Consider the following 21,720-nt stretch of genomic DNA (forward strand, 5'->3'; position numbering starts at 1 on the left):
CATATGTTATAACTGAATAGAAATATTCATGACTTCTTGCTTTAGGACAATATTAAGTAAAATTAAAATACACATAATCCATGTGCCTATTTTCAATTAAGTTATATATGCTTTTACATACTTGTGTAAATATTATCCCTGTTTTGTTTATGATTTATATATAGTACTTTGTTTACTTTGTTTATTTGACTATTCATATAATTTATCTAAATTTTATTATATAAATACATATAAATGTGTATGGATACTGCAGATTGAAATCAGGGTTGCTATAATACTGAGATACATCTCCAGTTTTATAGTTTTATTTTGAAACAGATTCTTGCAAAGTTGCTGAAGCTGGTTTTATATTTCCATTTCCCTGCCTCGGCCTTCCCCCCAGCTAGAATTACTAGCATATTCATCATCTCTACATAAATGAATTTGTTCTTTTATGTAGGAGTAAAACTTAAGTATTTCAAAGGTAGCTTACAAAGATTTCCACAATTCTGTTTATCTTTTATATATTTTTCAAATTTTAATTTTGATAAAAAACATTAACTAACTTACTTATACTTAAACCTACAGTCTTACATTCAAATTGTTTTGTAACATATTTCTAGAAAGTTTATTTTTACACAAAAATAAAATTTGTTTATCCCCAAAACAAGTGCTCATGTGTCTGTCACCCTTCCATCTCAGACACCATTTCTTCTTGCTTGCCCTAAAATTGAGGGCTAATTACTCTCAGTTTTGTTACATATGTCTTACTCATCTAACTTCATGTTGAAATAAAACTATTGAATATTGTAGCTTTCATTATTTTTATATCAGGATACATTTTCTTTATTTTGAATGGTTAGTTATTTATGTACCCTGGATACTCCATACAACTTTTAAAGTAATTTATTTTTTCTTGCTAAAATAATATTGAGTGTTTGATAGTTGTTTTGTGTTATTCTTAGCTTATTAAATCACTTTGTGTGGTATAGGGCCTTTTTTCTTCTATCATGGATGCTTAACAACTGAGCCACATGCACAGCCCTTTTTAATTTTTATTTTTGAAACAGAGTCTTGCTAAGTTGCTAAATCTGGCTTTGAAGTCACATTGACGAATTTTTGGTTACAAATTTCCTTTGGAGTCCCAACTAATTATAATAGAAAAAAATTCCAGTATTTAATAACTATTAACATTTTTTTATTGTTCTTTTTACCTGGTCCCTTTGGGATTTTATTTCCATAAACTATTTAAAAGATTCTCTCTCTCTCTCTTTTTTTTTTTTTTTTTTTTTTTGGTGGTATAGTGAATTCAACTTGAGGGCACTCAAACACTGAGGCATATTGCCAGCCCTATTTTGTACTTTAATTAGAAACAAGGTCTCACTGAGTTGTTTAGCACCTCACTATGGTTGAAGCTGGCTTTGGACTCACAGTCCTCCTATCTCACCCACCTAAGCCACTGGGATTACAGGCATGCACCACCACACCCAGCAAGATTGACTCTTAATGTAATTGACTCTTTTTTTTTTTTTTAATTTTTTATTGTTGGTTGTTCAAAACATTACATAGTTCTTGATATATCATATTTCACCCTTTGATTCAAGTGGGTTATGAGCTCCCATTTTTACCCCATATACAGATTGCAGAATCACATCAGTTACACATCCATTGATTTACATATTGCCATACTAGTGTCTGTTGTGTTCTGCTGCCTTTCCTATCCTCTACTATCCCCCCTCCCCTCCCCTCCCCTCTTCTCTCTCTGCCCCCTCTACTGTCATTCATTTGTCCCCCTTGTATTATTTTTCCCTTTCCCCTCACTTCCTCTTGTATGTACTTTTGTATAACCCTGAGGGTCTCCTTCCATTTCCATGCAATTTCCCTTCTCTCTCCCTTTCCCTCCCACCTCTCATCCCTGTTTAATGTTAATCTTCTTCTCATGCTCTTCGAACCTACTCTGTTCTTAGTTCCTCTCCTTATATCAAAGAAGACATTTGGCATTTGTTTTTTAGGGATTGGCTAGCTTCACTTAGCATAATCTGCTCTAATGCCATCCATTTCTCTGCAAATTCTATGATTTTGCCATTTTTTAATGCAGAGTAATACTCCATTGTGTATAAATGCCACATTTTTTTTTATCCATTCGTCTATTGAAGGGCATCTAGGTTGGTTCCACAGTCTTGCTATTGTGAATTGTGCTGCTATGAACATCAATGTAGCAGTGTCCCTGTAGCATGCTCTTTTTAGGTCTTTAGGGAATAGACCGAGAAGGGGAATAGCTGGGTCAAATGGTGGCTCCATTCCCAGCTTTCCAAGAAATCTCCATGCTGCTTTCCAAATTGACTGCACCAATTTGCAGTCCCACCAGCAATGTACAAGTGTACCCTTTTCCCCACATCCTCGCCAGCACTTATTGTTGTTTGACTTCATAATGGCTGCCAATCTTACTGGAGTGAGATGGTATCTTAGGGTGGTTTTGATTTGCATTTCTCCTACTGCTAGAGATGGTGAGCATTTTTTCATGTACTTGTTGATTGATTGTATGTCCTCCTCTGAGAAGTGTCTGTTCAGGTCCTTGGCCCATTTGTTGATTGGGTTGTTTGTTCTCTTATTGTCTAATTTTTTGAGTTCTTTGTATACTCTGGATATTAGGGCTCTATCTGAAGTGTGAGGAGTAAAGATTTGTTCTCAGGATGTAGGCTCCCTATTTACTTCTCTTATTGTTTCTTTTGCTGAGAAAAAACTTTTTAGTTTGAGTAAGTCCCATTTGTTGATTCTAGTTATTAACTCTTGTGCTATAGGTGTCCTATTGAGGAATTTGGAGCCCGACGCCACAGTATGTAGATTGTAGCCAACTTTTTCTTCTATCAGACGGCATGTCTCTGCTTTGATAACAAGCTCCTTGATCCATTTAGAATTAACTTTTGTGCATGGCGAGAGAAAGGGATTCAGTTTCATTTTGTTGGTGGTTGCAGTTTCCTTGTCTCTTCATACTGCTTGCGTTCCTTTCTGCTTGGTGAAACTTTGTGCTATTGGATTTTCCCCCTATATATTTATATTGGTCTTGTATAGTTGCAAAGTCTCCCTCGCAGGCGTGGGCGGCGTCTCTGCCCCTCCTCCAATTGGGGCAATGTGCCTACCACGCCGCTGGGCCTGTTCTGCTGGTCGGTAGCAGGTCCGCCTACCTTGCAGGCGCGGGTGGCGGCTCTGTCCCTCTGCGGGCCGCTAGGCTTGTTCTGTCGGTGGTCGCAGTTCTGCCTACTTTGCAGGCGCAGGCAGTGTCACTGCCCCTCTGCAGGCCTCTGGGGCTGTTCTCCTGGTGGGTCACTGGTCCGCCTACCTTGCAGGCGCGGGCGGGGGGCGGCTCTACCCTGCCTCAGGCCACTGGGCCTGTTCTGTCTGTCAGTTGCAGGTCTAGCCTGTTCTGTTGGTGGTTGCAGTTCCGCTTACCTTGCAGGCGCGGGGCGGGGGGCGGCTCTGCCTCTCAGCAGGCCGCTGCTCCTGTTCTGCCGGTGGGTCGCAGGCCCGCCTACCTTGCAGGAGTGGTTGGCAGCTCTACCCCTCCGCGGGCCACTGGGCCTTTTCTGTCGGTGGTCACAGTTCCGCCTCCCTGGCAGGCGCTGGGGGGGGTTGGGGTAGGGGGTGTAATTGACTCTTAATGTAATAATACTTTTTTAAATTTTCTATTCCCTGTTTACTATTCCAATTCTATTTTGTTCCTTTGCATTAATTGGGGATGGATGTTCCCTAGTATTACTTGGTTGCTTTCAATCATGTTGAATTCTTTCAGTGTTTGCCTTCTATATTTGGAAAATATGATTTGTGCTACACGTATACTTACTACTATTGTATTCTAGAAATTGACCACATTTATCATTATGTAATATTCTACTTTGCCTCTAATTATTTCTTATATTATCATCTGCATAATTTTGAATGTAATATTCTTTTCATCCTTTTGGTTTTAGTATATTTCTGACCTTATATCTAAAGGAAAACTCCTGTAGACTTAATCTGACATAAGTACATATATTTAGGTTTAATCTTATTGGTTACTTTATGTGTTCTGATTAGTTTTTTATGATAGTTTATTTGTACTTAAATTACTGATGAGGAAGAACTTACTACTTTAAGCTTTTGAAGTTTGGGTTATTTCTTATAGTTTTTCCTACTTTTAAAAAAACACTTTAATTTGTGGTTCATATATTTTTTTAGAGTAATGTTTTGATACCTCCCTATTTTTTTTATATCTTCTATGACAAATTTTTTTATAAATTTGAAGTCACATAAAAGTTCTTCAAAGATGGTAGAATGAGTTGAACATAATGTTTCCATGTTCATGTATGAATTATGACCAGTGTAACTCTACATCATGTACAACCAAAAGATTGGTAAATTATTCTCCATGTTTGTATGATATGTCAAGATACATTACACTGTCATATTAACAAAAATGAACAAATAAGAAATAAAACTACTTAGTTTGCACTTTATTCTAAACTGAACTAACTTTGGTTTCTGATAAAATCGGTGACTTTACATGTCTTATCATGATTTGTTATTGATATCATAGCCTTTTTTTATTATCTATACCAATTAACAGAGATTTATGATAATTTTTATGCTTTAGTCTTTCAAATTCTGTAGCAAGAATTGAATGTTTTATGCACTACCATGACAGTAAAATGGAGTTTACATTTGTGTATACTTTGCTTTTCTCCCTTTCAAATTTTTATGACTTATACTGTTGTGTAACTTTATTTTATTGAAAGAATTTCCTTTAGTGTTTCTCTTAGAACAGGTCTAAAAGTGAGGAAATTATTGAGCATTTACATATCTTGATAACATGTATGTTTCTTTAGCTTCAAAAAATAGTATTTGTGTATACAGAATTCTAGATTAGTGTCTTTTGTCTTTAAACACACATGACTAAATGCTCCAATTCCTTTCTGGAAGACGTCTGCTAAGAATTCAACTATTAAACAAATAGAAGTATCTTTACAGATGACTCATTTATTTTTCTGGGTTCTATCAAAAATTTTTCTTGAAGAGTTTTAAAAAGTTGAGTATAAATGCTTTATCTTGAATCTTTTAATTAAGATTGTTAAATTTGATATTTTTTTCTCCCACATTTCTAATTTATCAGACATTGTTTCTTAAAGAATATTTCTAATACACAATTTTCCATTTTTCTATTGCTAATTTTTTTAAGCTAAATTTCAGTCACTTTTCTTCATTGTTAATTAGTTCAATAATTATCAATCAGTTGGTTCTTGGCATTCTTTAGATAATTAACAACTCTCAATTTCCCAAGTGTCAATTTATAGTGTTTTATACTGTCTCTGCTTGAGTCAATTTTCTCTTTTTGTGTGTGTGTTGTTACTTTCATTGATGTTTTTCCACTTAAAATCCCTTTAAAAATACATGATTATAGTGGTTTTGCAAAAGATTTGAAAGTTACTAAATAAACAAAAATTGGTTAGATGCAATGATACATAACTGTAATTTTAGATAAATAGAATTGCAACTTTAAAATGAGCTTCCGCATCTTTGTGACATCCTGTCTCAAAACATATAAAAATGTATATATAGAAAGTCTATGGATGTAGTTCAGTGATAAAACACCCCTGTGTTTTATTTTAAGTTACATTTCCCCCAAACATAAAAGAAAAGAAATAAAGGAGAAAGTTGTTTTCTGCAACATTTGAGTCACATGTGGAATCTGGAAAAGTTGGACTGAGAGGCTGTAATTTGACAGTGTTGTCACAGCATAGTCAAAGTTTGAGTGTTGTGTTCCTGTGAAATCTCAAGATCATTTTGGAAGTGCTCGCAAGTTTGTCATCATTTCAGTGTGGATTTTGTATATTTCTTTAGTAATAATGGGCTTAGATTATACTGCTTATGGATATTTTCCTGACCTTGGTAAAATTTTATATATTTGCAGAGTATATTCACCACAGTCTAATAAGTGGATTAATTTGTTATTTTAACTTCTTTCAGGAATGTCTCCTCATCAAATGCTAGAAATTTCAGCAGAGCAAGGAATAAACTATTTATGGCAAACCATGATAAATGGAAGGTATGGAAACTATGACAATAAAAATTTACTTTTAAAAAAGGAATGGAAAATTGTGGGACAGAGGGAAGGTCAGTAATTTATCTTAATGAACGTAACAAATGCATGATGATTATTTAAAATGAAGTCAGTTTATGTTATTATATAATATCTCAGAAAACTCCTCAAAGTGACAATATGTGTCAAACCACGTATACAAGCAACATTTCAGGCCATTATGAAACTATCTTCAAAATACCTTCAAAAAAATAATCATTCAGCCAGTTCTCTCAGCTTTAAAAATATGATTAGAAATATTTATTTAAATAAAAAATCAAAACAATGATTAAATACTGATTAGTTATTCTTAAAAATGATTACTAATCTGTACATGAGTGCACATTAGACTAATGTCTGCAAATTATTAATATAATACTGCAGTTCTCCAATCTGAAAATTCTATGGTGTGATAAAAAAGTAATTTTCTACACAGTATAGGTGAATTGTTTCTGTTTTAAACACACCTATAGTATTTCCACTTACAGACATGGAAAACACTCAGATTATGGAAAAATGGAAGAATAACAGCGAGTTTCACTAGTTCATTTCAGTTGACAAGAACTATTCAGTAATTAAATATTTTTTTAGGTGGAAGTTTGATAATCATTGCTTTTTAAATGAAACGAGACGAAGAAGAAGAGGAGGAGAAGCAACTAGGTCTTTCTAGAAAACACAAAATAGTGCATTCCTTATCTGTCATGGATGGCAATTCAAGCAAAGGAAAGACTCAAGGAATTCTTGGCACAAGGCTCCCAGAATATCCAGCGTCCCTGTGGCCTACAGGTCTGCATTAAGCCCCAAAAGCAGACTTGGGGGCCTTATTAAAATACTTGGAAGGCTTCTGAGATAAGTCTGGGTGCAAGCGAAGCGGTAGAAAACACTTCTGGGTAAGGAGTAGCAGGATGGGTGTTGGGGCAGATTAGGGGAGGTGAAAGACTAAAGCTTGTAAATCAGAAAATTCTGCAGAAAATTAAAACCACCATACTTAGCAGGTAAGGTGATCTTTGAAGGAGGCATGGCTCACCGTCAACCATCTCCCCTGTAGGGAACAGTGTTCCAGTCTCTCTTTGGCATATCATGAGTTTTTCTACACTTTCAGAAGCACATTTTTTGAAGACACTCCATTCTGGGACTCTCCCTGACTTTTGATAATTTGAGTCAAGGGCATCTATAAATACATTTCTAATTTTAATTCCACTGGAAATGATCTTGTGTACATTCAGTGCTATTTAAAGGCTCATAAGTTAACAAAATCCTCCATCTGATTGCTTCACTTTCCATAGCAACAACATCTTCAATAGAACTCCAAGTTGGAATCTGAAAAGATTTGCGTATTTTGTGGGGTTTTTTTTTGTTGTTGTTGTTTGTTTGTTTTGTAGGATGGGGTTTGCTCTTATACATAGGAAGGAAAACATTTGAAGTGTCAAATCCAGAGACTTCCTGGATTACATCCATGTCTCCAGTAAGCTTAATGCTGTTGTTATGAGATTCTTCTGAGTTCATAGCCCTAATTATCTGGCCATCCCAAGGAATGTGCCTTCAACAAATGCAAAGTGTCTTCTTTCTCATTTTGGTTAGCTAGTTAAACATAGGGATTTTTAGCAAGATAGTGATAGTGATTTTTGCTAGAAAGTTAAGAATCCAACACAGAAAGGCAACTGAGAGAAAAGCATTATGGTTACTAAAGGTTTTGGCCAAGACACCAGCTGGCTTGTCCACTAGGAGGGGCCAGAACTTGGCATGAGCCAAGGTGTGCAGCACATGTACTCATTCTGGTAAAGGAAAAAGCCTGATTCAGATGGACATGTGGATTGGCAACCACTGGGGCTAGTTAGGGAGGAGCTGGCCTTTACAAGGGTGGACTTGAGACACAATAATATACTCCTGGGCATAGCTCAAGGGGTTAACATTGTGTCAGCATGACACAGCAAATGGAGTGTTTCACCTCCCACCCAGATCTTAGGCATTTTATCCTCCAGGGTTAGAAAACTACTGCTTCCTGTGATCTAGTCACCGGAATTTTGAAACTGCCTGAATCCTTAGGCACTTAACAGTTGCTAGTGTTACTCTCTGACAAAAGGCAGAAGAGAGTGCCATCACTGCAAACAACTGAAGTCCAAAAGCAACAACTGTTATTGGGATGGCTTTAACCTGATTACTCAGAAATAATAATACACAGTGGTAATAAAGACTCTGAAAATTATTGATGTTTTTGTTCTTAAAGCCAATGTAATATGGGATTTTTCTTTCCAGGGGCCAAACCCAACAGTGTGTGTGTGTGTGTGTGTGTGTGTTCATGCATACAAGAAAACAGTATTTTAATTTTCCTGATTGGGCAACCCAGTCATGCACAGCTTTCCAATACTTCAGTCCCTAAAGGAAGGGCATGCAGTCATCTTCCAACTCAAAAATCAGTTTTTCTTCCTGATTTGTCTAAAGCTTTCATAAAAGTTTCTCTGACACGTTTTTAGTGCCAGTATAATACTAACTACCACTTGGTATTACAACATGCAACACTGTTTAAATGTGGTTTTCACAGATTCTTGTTTATAAAGCACTCTTTGGTGGAAGACAAGTTGCTTGAGTAGTTCACAGTGATTCTGCTGTAGACAATAACAAAACAAAAGCATTCAGGAGTGTCCAGGTACAGGTTGTCCTAGAGTTCTAGGCAGTGCAGTTCTTGCAATATGTAGCTGTAGCTCTTCTGTATATTGGGCAAGGTTGACCATCAGTGCCATGAACAGGGGGGTACTTCAGCCCGACTCAGCAGTGGATCAATCCTCTGCATCATGGAGTTGGCTGTGGCCCTTCATGGGGCCATGACCATGACCCAAAGCATATGCATGCTCAACAAGGCCCCCACCAGCCTGAAGCAGGTGCTGGTGGGTGAGGTGTGTGTGGCAGTGCTGTGGGAACGTGAAACTTCCCCTGAACCCAAGAAGGCAGCTGAAAATATGTTAGTCACTTTTGAGGATATATGTGTACCTTTAAATATTTCTCCACAGAGTTAATTAGAATTATACGGTTTCTCTAAATAAATGACAATATTTGCTACTGAGTCCGGTTTATGTTTCATTTAGTTACTGGAATACTCTGAAATATAGCATTGAGTAAACATTCACTTAAACATTTCTATAGACAAGAGGTTAAAAAATAAAGAACATATTTCTGACTGTGATCAATCTCATTCTTATTTTACAAAAAGACTGATGTGTAGTTTTTTCTTGTGCTAAAACATGGAATTTTAATGAATGTGGGAAGATTTGTACTTACCTACTATTGCTTAAGATAAATTTAGATATAGATAATTAGATCTCTACATTTATGATAAATCATTCAAGATCTTTTGACAGGTCTATACCCTAAGTAATTAGCACTATATTTATTTTTGTGTAAATCAGTATAATTCTGTGAAACTCATCAAAATTTAATGCTTTTTTTTTAGTCCTAGAAAACATCAGTGCGACCATTTTAAAAAGAAGGTTTATGAACACAATAAAAGTGAGAAAGTTTTTCATAAAGTCTCAAAATGTATCCATCCAAACTTTCATATCCAAGAAAAGAATTATCAATGTAAGGAATGTGAAAGAGCTTTAAATAAAATTGAAAGCATTACTGTACACCAGAGAATTCATACTGGAGAGAAGCCCTACAAGGTTAAAAAGTATTTCAAAGCATTTAAGGATTCCTCAACCCTTTATCATAACAGTGATATACCCTACATAAGTAAAGAATGTGACAAAGGTTTTACTCAAACCTCAATCATTACTAAACACCATAGGATTTTCTGTGGAGAGAGACCAAAGAAATGTAAGGAATGTGGCAAACTCTTTAAGTGTCATTCAAAACTTATTAAAAACTGCAGTATTCATACTGGAGAGAAGCCCTACAAATGTAAAGAATGTGGCAAAGCTTTTAATAGAAGACCACACCTTATTCAACAACAGAGAATTCATACCAGGGAGAGACCATACAAATGTAAAGAATGTGGCAAAGTTTTAAATCAAAGGTCAAACCTTTTAGTTCACCAGAGATTTCATACTGGAGAGAAACCATACGAATGTAAAGGATGTGGTAAAGCTTTTAATATTAAACAAAGCCTTATTGTTCACCAGAGAATTCATACTGGAGAGAAGCCCTACAAATGTAAAGAATGTGGCAAAGCTTTTAATCAAAGAACACACCTTTCTCGTCACCAAAGAATTCATACTGGAGAGAAGCCATACAAGTGTGAAGAATGTAGTAAAGCTTTTAATCGAAAATCCTACCTTATGCATCACCAAAAAATTCATACTGGAGAGAAGCCATATGGATGTAAAGAGTGTGGCAAAGCTTTTAATCAACCATCACACCTTACTCGTCACCAGAGAATTCATACTGGAGAGAAGCCATACAAATGTACAGAATGTGGCAGAGCTTTTGCTCTCAAGAAAACCCTTATTGATCACCAGAGAATTCATACTGGAGAGAAGCCATACAAATGTAAAGAATGTGGCCAAGCTTTTAATCGAACATCACAACTTACTCAACACCAGAGAAATCACACTGGAGAGAAGCCATACACATGTAAAGAATGTGGCAAAGCTTTTAATCGAGGATCACATCTTAATCAACACCAGAGAATTCATACTGGAGAGAAGCCACACAAATGTAAAGAATGTGGCAAAGCATTTAATCAAAGATCACGTCTTATACAACACCAGAGAATTCATACTAGAGAAGACATAAGAATGTAAAGATTCTTACATTCCTACATACTTTGCAAAGTCTTATAGGTCACCAGAGAATTTATACTGGAGGGAACCCATACAAATATAAAAAATGTGGCAAAACTTTTAGTCAAATTTCCAGCCTCAATGTTGACCAGAAAATTTATACTGGGGAAGAGCCATACAAATGTGAAGAATGTGGCAGAGTTTCTAAGTATGTTTCAAGTGTTATGAAGCACCAGAGAATTCATACTTGAGAATTTTTGAAAATCTATAAAATGAAAAGTCATTTAATGTGCAATCACACCTTATTGATCACCAAAGATTTTATACTAGAAAGACAACTTACTGTACTAAAAAGAAATGTGGCAAAGTTTTTAATCAAAACTCACCATTGGAAAATTATTAGACAATATAGTAGTGATTACACCCCACAAATTTAAACAATGTGACAAAGCTTTTAATGAAGGTTCACGTCTTTAAAAATCTCCACAGTTTGAGTATTAAAGAGAAGCCCTATAAATACCAATGATACATCAGAGCTTTAGTCAATTTTTTTAAAAAAAGCATACTCCATCAAAACCTAATGCATACAATGTGTGCATCTGTAACTTGCATGCCTTGCATATCAGCAAAATATACATTATTGAGGAAAATTTTGATCTATGAGAATTATAGCAAGGTGTTATATTGCATATGCTTCTGAATATAATAATTTTCAGGGAGATTATGTATTAATTGAGAATGTGATATTACTTTTATAGTTGCTTAAAATTTAATTGGCATAACTAGTTAATGTGATAGAAATAAAGAAATTCTTAGATAACACTATGGTACAGACTGTCAGGAGCTGCCCTGGATGTAGATCCCTTCAATTCCTGATGCACCAGGTTCTGAACAATTACTGTCTTTAGTCTGGCATGGTAGTCTCAAGTCTCAGTAACTTTGGAGTTCCCCCAGCTAGGATAAAAGGTGTGCCTCCAGGAGTAGGTGTTACCCACTGAGGTTGAGTTACACTCAAATGTTCCTTTGTAATTAATCCTACCCCTTTGTTCTTTTGGGGATAGAATGTTCCATGGAACTTCTCCTTGTGTATCTCCTATATAAGAATAAATAATTCCACTGGCTCTCTGTATCCATGGACCTTTAAGGTTGGAGAGCCATCACAGACTCTGAGAAGTTACTACTGTGTGCTTGTGTTTTTTGTCATTTTCTTAAGTTATTGGAATAGTCAAATTTTGTGAAGCCAGAATTGGGTCTCCAGTTAGGGTAGATGGCAATAAATGGAGGCCCCATTGGGATTACAGCATAAATTTTAGAAATTTAGTGGGTTTGGTGTTTTTCTCCAGAAGTTAAGCCCACTTAGGATTTCAGGGTATTATCAGTTAAGATGGAGAAAATAAGTGAATTAGAAGAAAAACAATGTAACATTAAACTTATAATATCTGGATTTTTTTTTTCCTTTAGAAACAGCAAAAAATTTTATTTTCTGCAACTCTGGGGAAAATAAATAGACATAAAAAATGAGAAATTAGAAAATTCAAAGTACCACAGAAATTAAGATGATAAGGAATATGTTGCTAAGTTTTTCCCTCTTCCATGGGAAAAGTTGTTTATATATATATTTAATTTTTATATTTTGAAATATTAGGTAAAGATTTTCTGGGTTATATGTCAGGAATCCACACTTGGAGAGTGAGAAAACAAAAGAAAAGCTGTTTTTTGTTGTTTTTGTTTTTGTTTGTTTGTTTGTTTAATGGTAAGATTGTTACGGGGTGGGGGAGGTGTGGGTTTTTCTACTTTTAAAGAGGCATTTTTTTTCCAGCTGTTTTGGGGCAGATGCAGGGCTTTGACCGCTGCCCCCTGTGGTGCCGCCAGATAATTCTGCCACTTGAAAATGCTAGTTTAACTGGGCACACGTTGCCTTAGAATTTGGTAATGGTGGCATCATCTGCTGAGGGGCCCATTTTTTATGTTAAAAGAGTTTTTGAGATGCTCCCAGGAGAGTGAGCACTAAGTAAACAAAATGCAGGGAGATGGTCCTTTGAGAGAAGACTATCCACTTACCCTGGCTCCGGAGCTCACAGAGTGGGAAATGACAAAATTTTGGCATGGCCATCCAAGCACAGACCCACTAGCACCAGCATAAACTGTTGGCACTTCCCTGGCTGTATCCCAAGTAGGAACAGACCAGGTAAGACCTGGACATCTGGGGAAATTTGGGGAGCAAACATAAGGGCGAGGTCACAGGGCAAACCCAAGCTGGAGTCAGCAGCTGCAGCCATGACCATCAGCCCCGCTTCTCCTGCCTCATGCCAACTGACCCATCAGCCAGGGGAATACAAGGTCACCGCTTCAACCTCCTGGACCCTGGGGGAATGGCGAAGTTCCACAAGATGTGGGTCGCAGAGGGACTACAGGTGGGGGAAGGTAGACTGATTGAAGGGAGTATGACACATTGGGGAAGTTTCCAGGGCACTTACCCCGAGCAGGACCCTATGGTGGGCAACAAGCCCAGCCCTCACAGGGTGAATGTGGATGCAAAGCCCGCCCCAGTAGGGAGAACCCATGTCTTGCACTGCCAAAGTGTCAGGTGCAGCCACAGCTGCTGGCAATGGCCATGCCCACTAGCCATATGCTGTTTTCTCACCATGACAACCACTGGCAAAAGCAGACAGTACATGCCAAGCTACCATGGGGTTTGGCCAGGACTGCTGGTAATGGCACATGCGTATACACAAAGTTTCAAACAGAGCCTCGTGGAATATTCTGGTTACGTGCTTTTACAAAAAAAAAAAAAAAAAAAAAAAACTCTGTAGCCACATGGAGAGAGAAATTTGGCAGATAAGTCCCACCTCTAGCAGTCTTCCCATTGTTCATTTCATTGTCACCCAAACAGGGCTTTTTGGTCCTGGCTTGCAACCCTTAACCTATACTTTCTGTTTCACACAGGGCTGCTCCCGAAGCTACACAGAGCCTACATTTTACTTAAGAATGCCCATCTGTAAATACTAACAAAAGATATCCTTTTCAGGCAAAATTTAGTTTCACGTTCCTGCCTGTATGTGTTCTCAAACTAAAAAAAAAAAAAAAAAAAAAAAAAGATTTTTATCCCTTGCCAGGTTCTCTTAGAAACTCTTAATAGCTGTTTTATTAAGAAAAGTTGCAGAGGTAATGTAGTAATTATAAGAGGTTATAAGGATTAGTGTTCTCCAAATTAAAGTTGTACATTAGTTTTGAACAATAAAAGTTTTAAGCTTTTTTGTAAATTAATTTATCTTATATAAATTCTCTGACTGGACCTATAATTCATGAAACATTGTAAGACATGTATGTTGCCACCTTAAATGGGAAACAACCTTAATCATATTATTTAAAAGACAGTTTAGTGACACCTACTTAAAGGATAATATTCTGAGATATAGAGATATTTTAAGACATTCTCTCTGAAAGAGATTGGGGGGTTCTACTTAAATTGTTAGGATGAATCAGCTAGTTATCTCATTTTCATATCTAGCCTCAACTACTATCATCAAAGAAGGGCTTAAAAATTGGAAAGATCAAAGGAACCTCTAAAACTTAATATAGACCAAAACAAATTTAGGGAGTTTTTTTTTTAAAGGTCCAAGTAAATGTACTGTAGGGTTTCAGAATGTATGGCATATTATGCTATTACTTAGCTAAACTATGCAATAGAAGGCCATCTTAAAAACAGTTTTAAAGGAGATTTATCTTAACCATGTCCCACTAACACAGAATAGGGACAAGCCTGACAATTTGGAGCAGACAGTTCCCCAGGACAGATTGGTATCTAAAAGATAAACAAAATTCCTAAAATATAATTTTAGGGGCTGGGGCTGTAGTTCAATGGTAGAGTGCCTGCCTCACACATGTGAGGCACTGGGTTCAATCTTTGGCACCACATAAAAATAAATATATTGTGTCCAACTACAACTAAAAAAAAAATTAAAGAGTTTTTTTAAAATCATAATTTTAGTAAGTCTTTAGAAAAATTCTACTATTTTTCATAGACTTATAAAAGACAATACAGTACCTTAAACTTATAGGGGGCCACCCATTTGAAAAGGTGTTTATCTCCAGTTAGCCCTAGACATTCCAAGGGATTTACAAAGGTGAACATAATTCTAGCCAAGTTTAGATGTTACAGCATAGTTAAATGCAGCCCAAATGAAGAAACAGAAAGGCAAACATACAGACAGCAAGAGATTAAAATGCTAGTCATAGCTCCAAGAGAAATAAATTTCCTGGGGAAAATGTTTGCTCCTAAGTTACAGATTTTGAAACCCCCTTAACATTAAAACAGGGTCTTACTTCAAGCACCTGGCAACAGTTTATTACTGAAAAAGAAAGGAAAAAAAAAAAACTCTGAAAATAGTTATGCCTAAAATATTAGACAAACAGCCATAAATAAATCAGCTCAACAGTCAATAGCATATTTCAATAAAAAACTAACATAATAGACCTTTTCTAAACTTTAATAATATCTGACAATGTCCTACATACATTGATATTTTTAAATTACTAACACCATAATTAGACATAATTATTAGAATTAATTTTACTACGTTAAATAAAGTTATTAAGGTGCTCATACAACTGTTTTTTTTTTAATGCACAAAGATTGTTTGTAATAGATCTCTAAAAATGTTATTGCTAGCTCAATGTCATAAATTCTAAATTAGATCACTGTCTTAAACCACACTGTTGACTTGTTTTTACCCATTAACATTTGAGATACTAATTCTCCCTACTTAGGTCAACACTAAGTTGATAACCATAATGCCAGTTTTTCATGGATTCATAGATAAATTACTGTTCATTTCTCTATTTCATTCTTTATTAATGGTAACAAAATATCTTCTCTAGGGTTATTTAACATATGTACCTCCTATTTTGGATAGATGTCTACATATTTCTCATGCTCCTAGTAAAGACCACCACTACTACATTAAGATCTCTGTCTCTTGCTTCTTTCCAAATTAAGATAAATATTTAAGTTAATCTAGAGCTAATTTCAGCATGCAAATATTTATATACAACTTATTGTATTCTTTATTTTTGGTAATTCTGTTAAAGTCAAAATCAAGTCATACATTTAGTAAAGGGTAAGTTTCTATTTACCTTGTTCCCATTAAATAACTTTGTCAAGTTTCACAACCAGCTAGAAATAATAAATCTTTTCTTATTATTTAAATACTTGTACTACATTAAACATTGCCTGTATAACTTAAAACTAATGATACTATGGCTTATGCCAAGTCTCTACTCAATTTTATTAAATAAAAAGATGGGAAAAGAGAATTCCATAGCACATAATAGATGTTACAAAAATATTTTTTTAAATTTTTCTTAATTGTGATACTGGGAGTCTTAGTGCTACTGAACGTGATTAGTAAGTTAAATCAAATTTCAAAAGAGTTTTAACTGGTCGTTGTGGAAAGGTTGAAAAACCTCACACAGGAAGATAAATTTCCAGCTGCAGAGTTTATAGCCATGCAGCTTCATGGGCTTCTCAGGTAAGTAAAAATTATGAACAAACATCCATGGACCCATTTCTCAAGTCCACCCTTAAAGAAAACACACACACACACACACACACACACACACGTTGTAGTTGGACAGAATACTTTTATTTATCTTTATGTGGTGCTAAGAATTGAATCCAGTGTCTTGCACATGCTAAGCAAGTGCTCTACCGCTGACCCACAAACACAGCCCCTCAGGTACACCTTTGATGTTCTTTGCAGTGAATACTGGAAAGTCTACCCATGCAACTAGATGAATTATACTCACTGAAATGGTCAGTTATAGCTATATGTTGATCCTATGGTAAACAGGCTGTCTGGCAGTATCTTTTGAGAAAAAGACAGTATATGAGAATCCTAAACAAGCCAATTATGCTGATCCTTACAAATTAAGACAATATATATGGATAATTGTCAAAATAGAAAGATAGTTGAAATAGAAATTTTCTATATAGGCCAGTTATTTACATAAAATATTCAACAATGTATTATTGCCTTAATCATTCTACAATAGAAATTGGCACATTTTCTAAATGGATGGGTTTGGCCTATGTATTGTCAACATAAGGTGTCTAGAAATGGTCTCCTACAATAACATGAAGATGACATAACTCTTAGAAACCTGAAGTTTCAGTGAGATAGCACTCAAAAGGATGTTTTGATGTTTGACTTCTGCCTTCAGAATGTTTACATTACTGACAGAACTAAAAGACTCCTTAAATGTGAGAATTGAAAAGATGGTTAGATATTCTGTAACCTATAAAAGGTACAGCTTGCCTAATTTTATCACTTTATAGTAGGATAAAAAGGACATTGATCCTCATCAATGTCTCTTTGTCCTGTTGCCAGCTAGCATGCTGAAGTTAAAATTCAGGCCTTGAAACAGGTGCATGCCAATTAACCAGACCTAGGCAAGTTCTTGATCTCATGATCAATGAAGTGACTATTTAAAGTATTATTCATTGTTCCTATACTACAGCTTCTGTGGCTATGTTTTAAAACTTACAACATGTAAATTTTCTTAATAATTTGACATAAATTACTTCCAAGAACCTTCATAGTCAGATAAATGCTAATGGAAGGATTGAAACTAAGTTAAATGCTCTAGAAGCCACTGTAATGAGTAATGCAAATGAGCCCCCTGCTCCATGGTTTGTGGAAAGGCTTAAATGCTATGCAAATAAAAATGTCCGTGTTACTGTGGCCAAACAGAATGCTTCCAAGTAAAATTGGGAAAAGATTAAGAATCTTCTGATGAGTTTTTGGCAGAGTAATCATAATAACCTGGATCTTCCAAAGCTAATTAAATGACCTTAATCCTAAATATGCTGAAACATTCTATATAGTATATTATTGAAATGATATGTTTTCTACTAATTTTTTTTATGTCTCAAGAGTAGGTCATGGTCTTCTCAGAACAAGAATCCAGTGACTAAAACATAAATTACCAGTTGCCTTTTTTTTTTTTTTTAATTTTAAGAAAAGGGAAATATGTCAGGAGCTGCCCTGGATACAAGATCCCTTTCAGTCCTGATGCACCAGGTTCTGAACATATTGTCTTTAGTCTGCCACAGTAGTTCCAGGTCACAGTAATTTGGGCATTACCCTAGCTTGGAAAACGAGGTGTGGCTCCAGAATTAGGGGTTATCTGCTGGGGTTGAGTTACACTCATCTGTTCCTTTATAATCTTACCCCTTTGCCCTTTTGGGGATAGAATGTTTTGTGGAACCTTCCCTTGTATATCTTCTATATAAGAATAAAGAATTTCAGTTCCTCTCTCTCTTCCCATGGACCTTTAAGGTCAGAGAGCCATCACAGATTTTGAGATGGTACTTTTGTGTGTTTGTATGCTTTCTTTGTTGGTTTCTTAATTTTTTAATAGTCAGATTTTGTGAAGCCAGCATTAGGTCACCAGCTAGGATAGATGATGATAACAGACATTTCAGACCTAAGAAGATATTCATTACAGTTCCAAAATTACATCTTTGTTGTTATTTTTTTTATTTGTCAAGTTGCAATTTTCTTTTTTCTTGTGAGATGATCACATAGAGAAAGCAAAATCTTTAGAAACTGCCATCCAGTTCTTGGAGAAAAGTTAGAAATACTGCAACCATTTAAAATGTAACATGGGGAAAAATAGTTGATAAAACAAAGAGGTGATTCTGGTATTGAAAATATGAATAGAGCCAAGTGCAGTGGCCCATACCTGAAACCCCATTGTCTTGGGAGGCTGAGGCTGGAGGATCATGAGTTCAAAGCCAACCTCAGCAAGGGTGAGGGGCTAAGCAACTCAGTGAGACCCTGCTTCTAAATGAAATATAAATAAGGCTGGGAATGTGGCTCAGGGTTTGAGTGCCCATCAGTTCAATTTCTAGTACACCCCTCAAAAAAAAAAAAAAAAGTGAATATAAACAGAAACCTGGAGATGTAGGAATTCATTCTGAGACTGAAGGGCTGCCATATTAATATATTTATAGATCCAATTTGCAACCAAAAAGATCAAAAGTTGTATGAAGAAACTGGACATGTGGTACATTCAAAGGCTGAATAAACAATAAACCAACAGAATCCATCTCAGGAATGGCACTCCCCAATCATAATATATTTATGCTGCAGCCCTGAAACATGAGAGCAACCACATGGCTTGTTCTTTAAAGATGGGGGTGTGGTTTGTATGTGTTTTTATGACAGAATTAAGGCACATAAGGATTTTTTTAAAATGTTCCAGGGCAATAGTGGTCCAAACATTTTTTTTTAGTGTCTTTTTACTTTTGAAAGAAAGTGATGGGCTTTGTTCAAAGATAATTCTCTTCATTTTACATGTATGCAAACATACCATAGGAGAATGAATTTGCTGTTTTGGGTATGGAATGTTGGTTCAAGGTGGTTTATGCTAATGAAGAGCCTTGGATAACATCAACTTTAAGAAAACATTTTAGTGCAGAGGGAATTGAGACTTCAGCAAGGGAAGAGCAACACCCAACACATCAAAGGTTTTGGAGATCCAAGGAAAATACTGTGCCTAAAGTCTTCAACCTACATGGAGAGAGGCCCTTAAAGTCAATTGTACAGACTTCAAAAGAGAAGTGATGGATGGGCCATTGAGGGGTTTCATTAATCATTCCATGCTTCATCCATGATGAATATTGATTGCCAACATCCTGGATAATTCTTTTCTGAAATATATCATCATGACTTAAAGCTAAAGCCAACTCTAAACTTGTCTCCCCCCCACTTTTTTTTAACCATGGATTGAACTCAGGGGTACTTAGCCACTGAACAAAACACCAGACTCTATTTTGTATTTTATTTAAACACAGTGTCTCACTGAGTTTCTTAGGACCTCACTGAGTTGCTGAGCCTGTGTTCAAATTCATGATCCTTCTGCCTCAGCCTCCTGAGTTGTGGGAATTACAGGTGTGCACCACTGTGCCCAGGAAATTCATTGCACTCTAATGACCATGTCACAGTCATTGTGCCCTGTAATATATCACTGCCTCATTTCCAGATTGTGCCTGTAGGATTGGTAAAAGGTCTAGGTTCTGTGTGTGTTCATATTGACATTGGGACAGCTGGGCCCCAAACATTATTGTTTAAAAATACAGAAAAAGAATGTAGATCAAAGTGAAATAAAATATGATGGGAGGAAGCTGAAATCAGAATCATGGAGGGAGTATGGAAATGGGACCTCCTCCTCAAGAGGCAAGAGTCTACACATCTCACTTGAATATAGCAGAAAGGCTTGTGTATTAGCCTGTTGTTTTCTTCTATGACAAAACCCAGGAGACTGAGTACTTTACAGAAAGAACATTATTTCATAGTTTTGAGCCCTCACAAGTGTGCCACCCACATGGGCTCAATTCCTGAGTGGCCCTGTGCTGTCATAAGGGGGTGACTGGCATCATTGTAGAAATGTGTGTGAGAGAAATCACATGGTGAGTTTGGAAGGTAAAGAGTAGACTAGGGGCAGTTCTGTCTTTTATAACACTCCTTTCAGAATTAGCCAGGGGCCCGAAAGAATTATCTTGATCATTTCAATTGTCAAACACCTCAAAGGCCTGTCACTTCCAACAGGCCTTGCCTCATAAGGGCCCCATCACCTCTTAACACTGCAATACTGGACATCAGGCTTCCAATAGAAAAACCTTGGGAGACACACCACATCCAGTGGGAAGGTAATGCATTTCTATAACAGGGTCAACACTTTCAAAATTTTATGAAAATGGACATAAAGGCATAGGCAGCAGTGAACTCAACCCAGAAAAGAAAGAACTAGAAATTCCTTTGCAGAAAACCTAAACACCAACCTCAGCATAGACTAAATTTGCTTCATACAAGTATTTCTGATAAACACAGCATACTGGTACTCAGGAGAATGGGAAGTTACTAGATAAATGCAGGGGGAGAAATAAGGTTGTAGGTTTAGACTGCAAACAGGGGACAACATACCCAGGCAGAAACCATGGAGAAACTTTCTTGTAACAGAAAGTCTTGTGACAGAGCTTAATCCCAGCTCTGGGATTTGAGTGCTTCTTCAAACATTCCTACTATTAGAGATTTCTCTCCCTATGCATTTTTTTATTCCTTTACTCAGGTCACATATGACTCCCTGGGCATCTGGAGCTGCCTAGGGTAATGCTGAAACATTCACATTTTGGGAACATTCAAGTTGGCACATAAACTTGGGAAGACTTGACTTTCCTGGAGACATCAATTTCGTAGAAATTGGCTCCACATGAAATCCATATAAAAATCTACCTACCCATGGCTGTAGGTAAAAACATACCAAATAGTAAATACTCAGGGTGAACAATTCAGAAATTCTTATATATGATATATTGACTGTGTTAAAGGTACTGAATTCCAGTTAGGAGTTTTGTTGCATGATTAGATCATGACTGTTCTTGACATGGGGGAATATATGTATCTATGTGAGATAAGAGATAAATGAGTTTGTTCAATTCTAGTGACAATTTCACTCAATCTTATGGTATTGTTTTGTCTACCTTAAAATGCACAGTAAAATTTGTTTTCAAAAATTTGGTCAAGTACTTGAGTAGATATATTTTCAGACAAAGTGCTCAGTAGATACATTAAATATGCTCATAGTGACTAATCAGTAAAATGCTAAAAAATATGAAGAGATATTACCTCACCGTTTTGGGAGGGTTAATATTAAAAATATTAACCAGAGATAAAAAGTATTGGCAGTAATATGGAGCAAAGAGAACCTTGGGCAGATTATTTGGGAGATTGTGTAAATCGGCACACCCACCATGGAAAAACTGCATAAAGGTGCCTTGGAAAATTGAGAGTAAAACTTACATGTGATACAGCAATCCCCCTACCTGGAATGCATCTGAAAGAAAAT

General features: G+C 36.2%; 1 protein-coding gene across 9 annotated transcripts in view; it reads left to right on the top strand.

Annotated features, from left to right (window-relative positions):
* LOC124106418 (zinc finger protein OZF) overlaps positions 1 to 21,388 on the top strand; it is a 76,591-nt gene extending 55,203 nt beyond the window's left edge. For 7 of the 9 annotated variants that reach the window (XM_046464017.2, XM_058585458.1, XM_058585459.1 and 4 more), the window contains 2 exons: positions 5,980 to 6,058; positions 9,540 to 11,986. In XM_046464017.2, the coding sequence (XP_046319973.1) occupies positions 5,980 to 6,058; positions 9,540 to 10,830 (1,370 nt within the window). In that variant the 3' untranslated portion in view covers positions 10,831 to 11,986. Of the gene's footprint in view, positions 1 to 5,979; positions 6,127 to 9,539; positions 11,987 to 13,755 lie in introns of those variants that run through there. The other 2 variants (XR_009228586.1, XM_046464019.2) reach the window with 2 other exon arrangements.
* Positions 21,389 to 21,720: the final 332 nt, after the last annotated feature.

This window comes from Marmota monax, unplaced genomic scaffold (assembly GCF_021218885.2).
Source record: "Marmota monax isolate L192 unplaced genomic scaffold, Marmota_monax_Labrador192_F-V1.1 WCK01_AAM20220418_F8-fsc00682, whole genome shotgun sequence".
Classification (NCBI taxonomy): Eukaryota; Metazoa; Chordata; class Mammalia; order Rodentia; family Sciuridae; genus Marmota; species Marmota monax.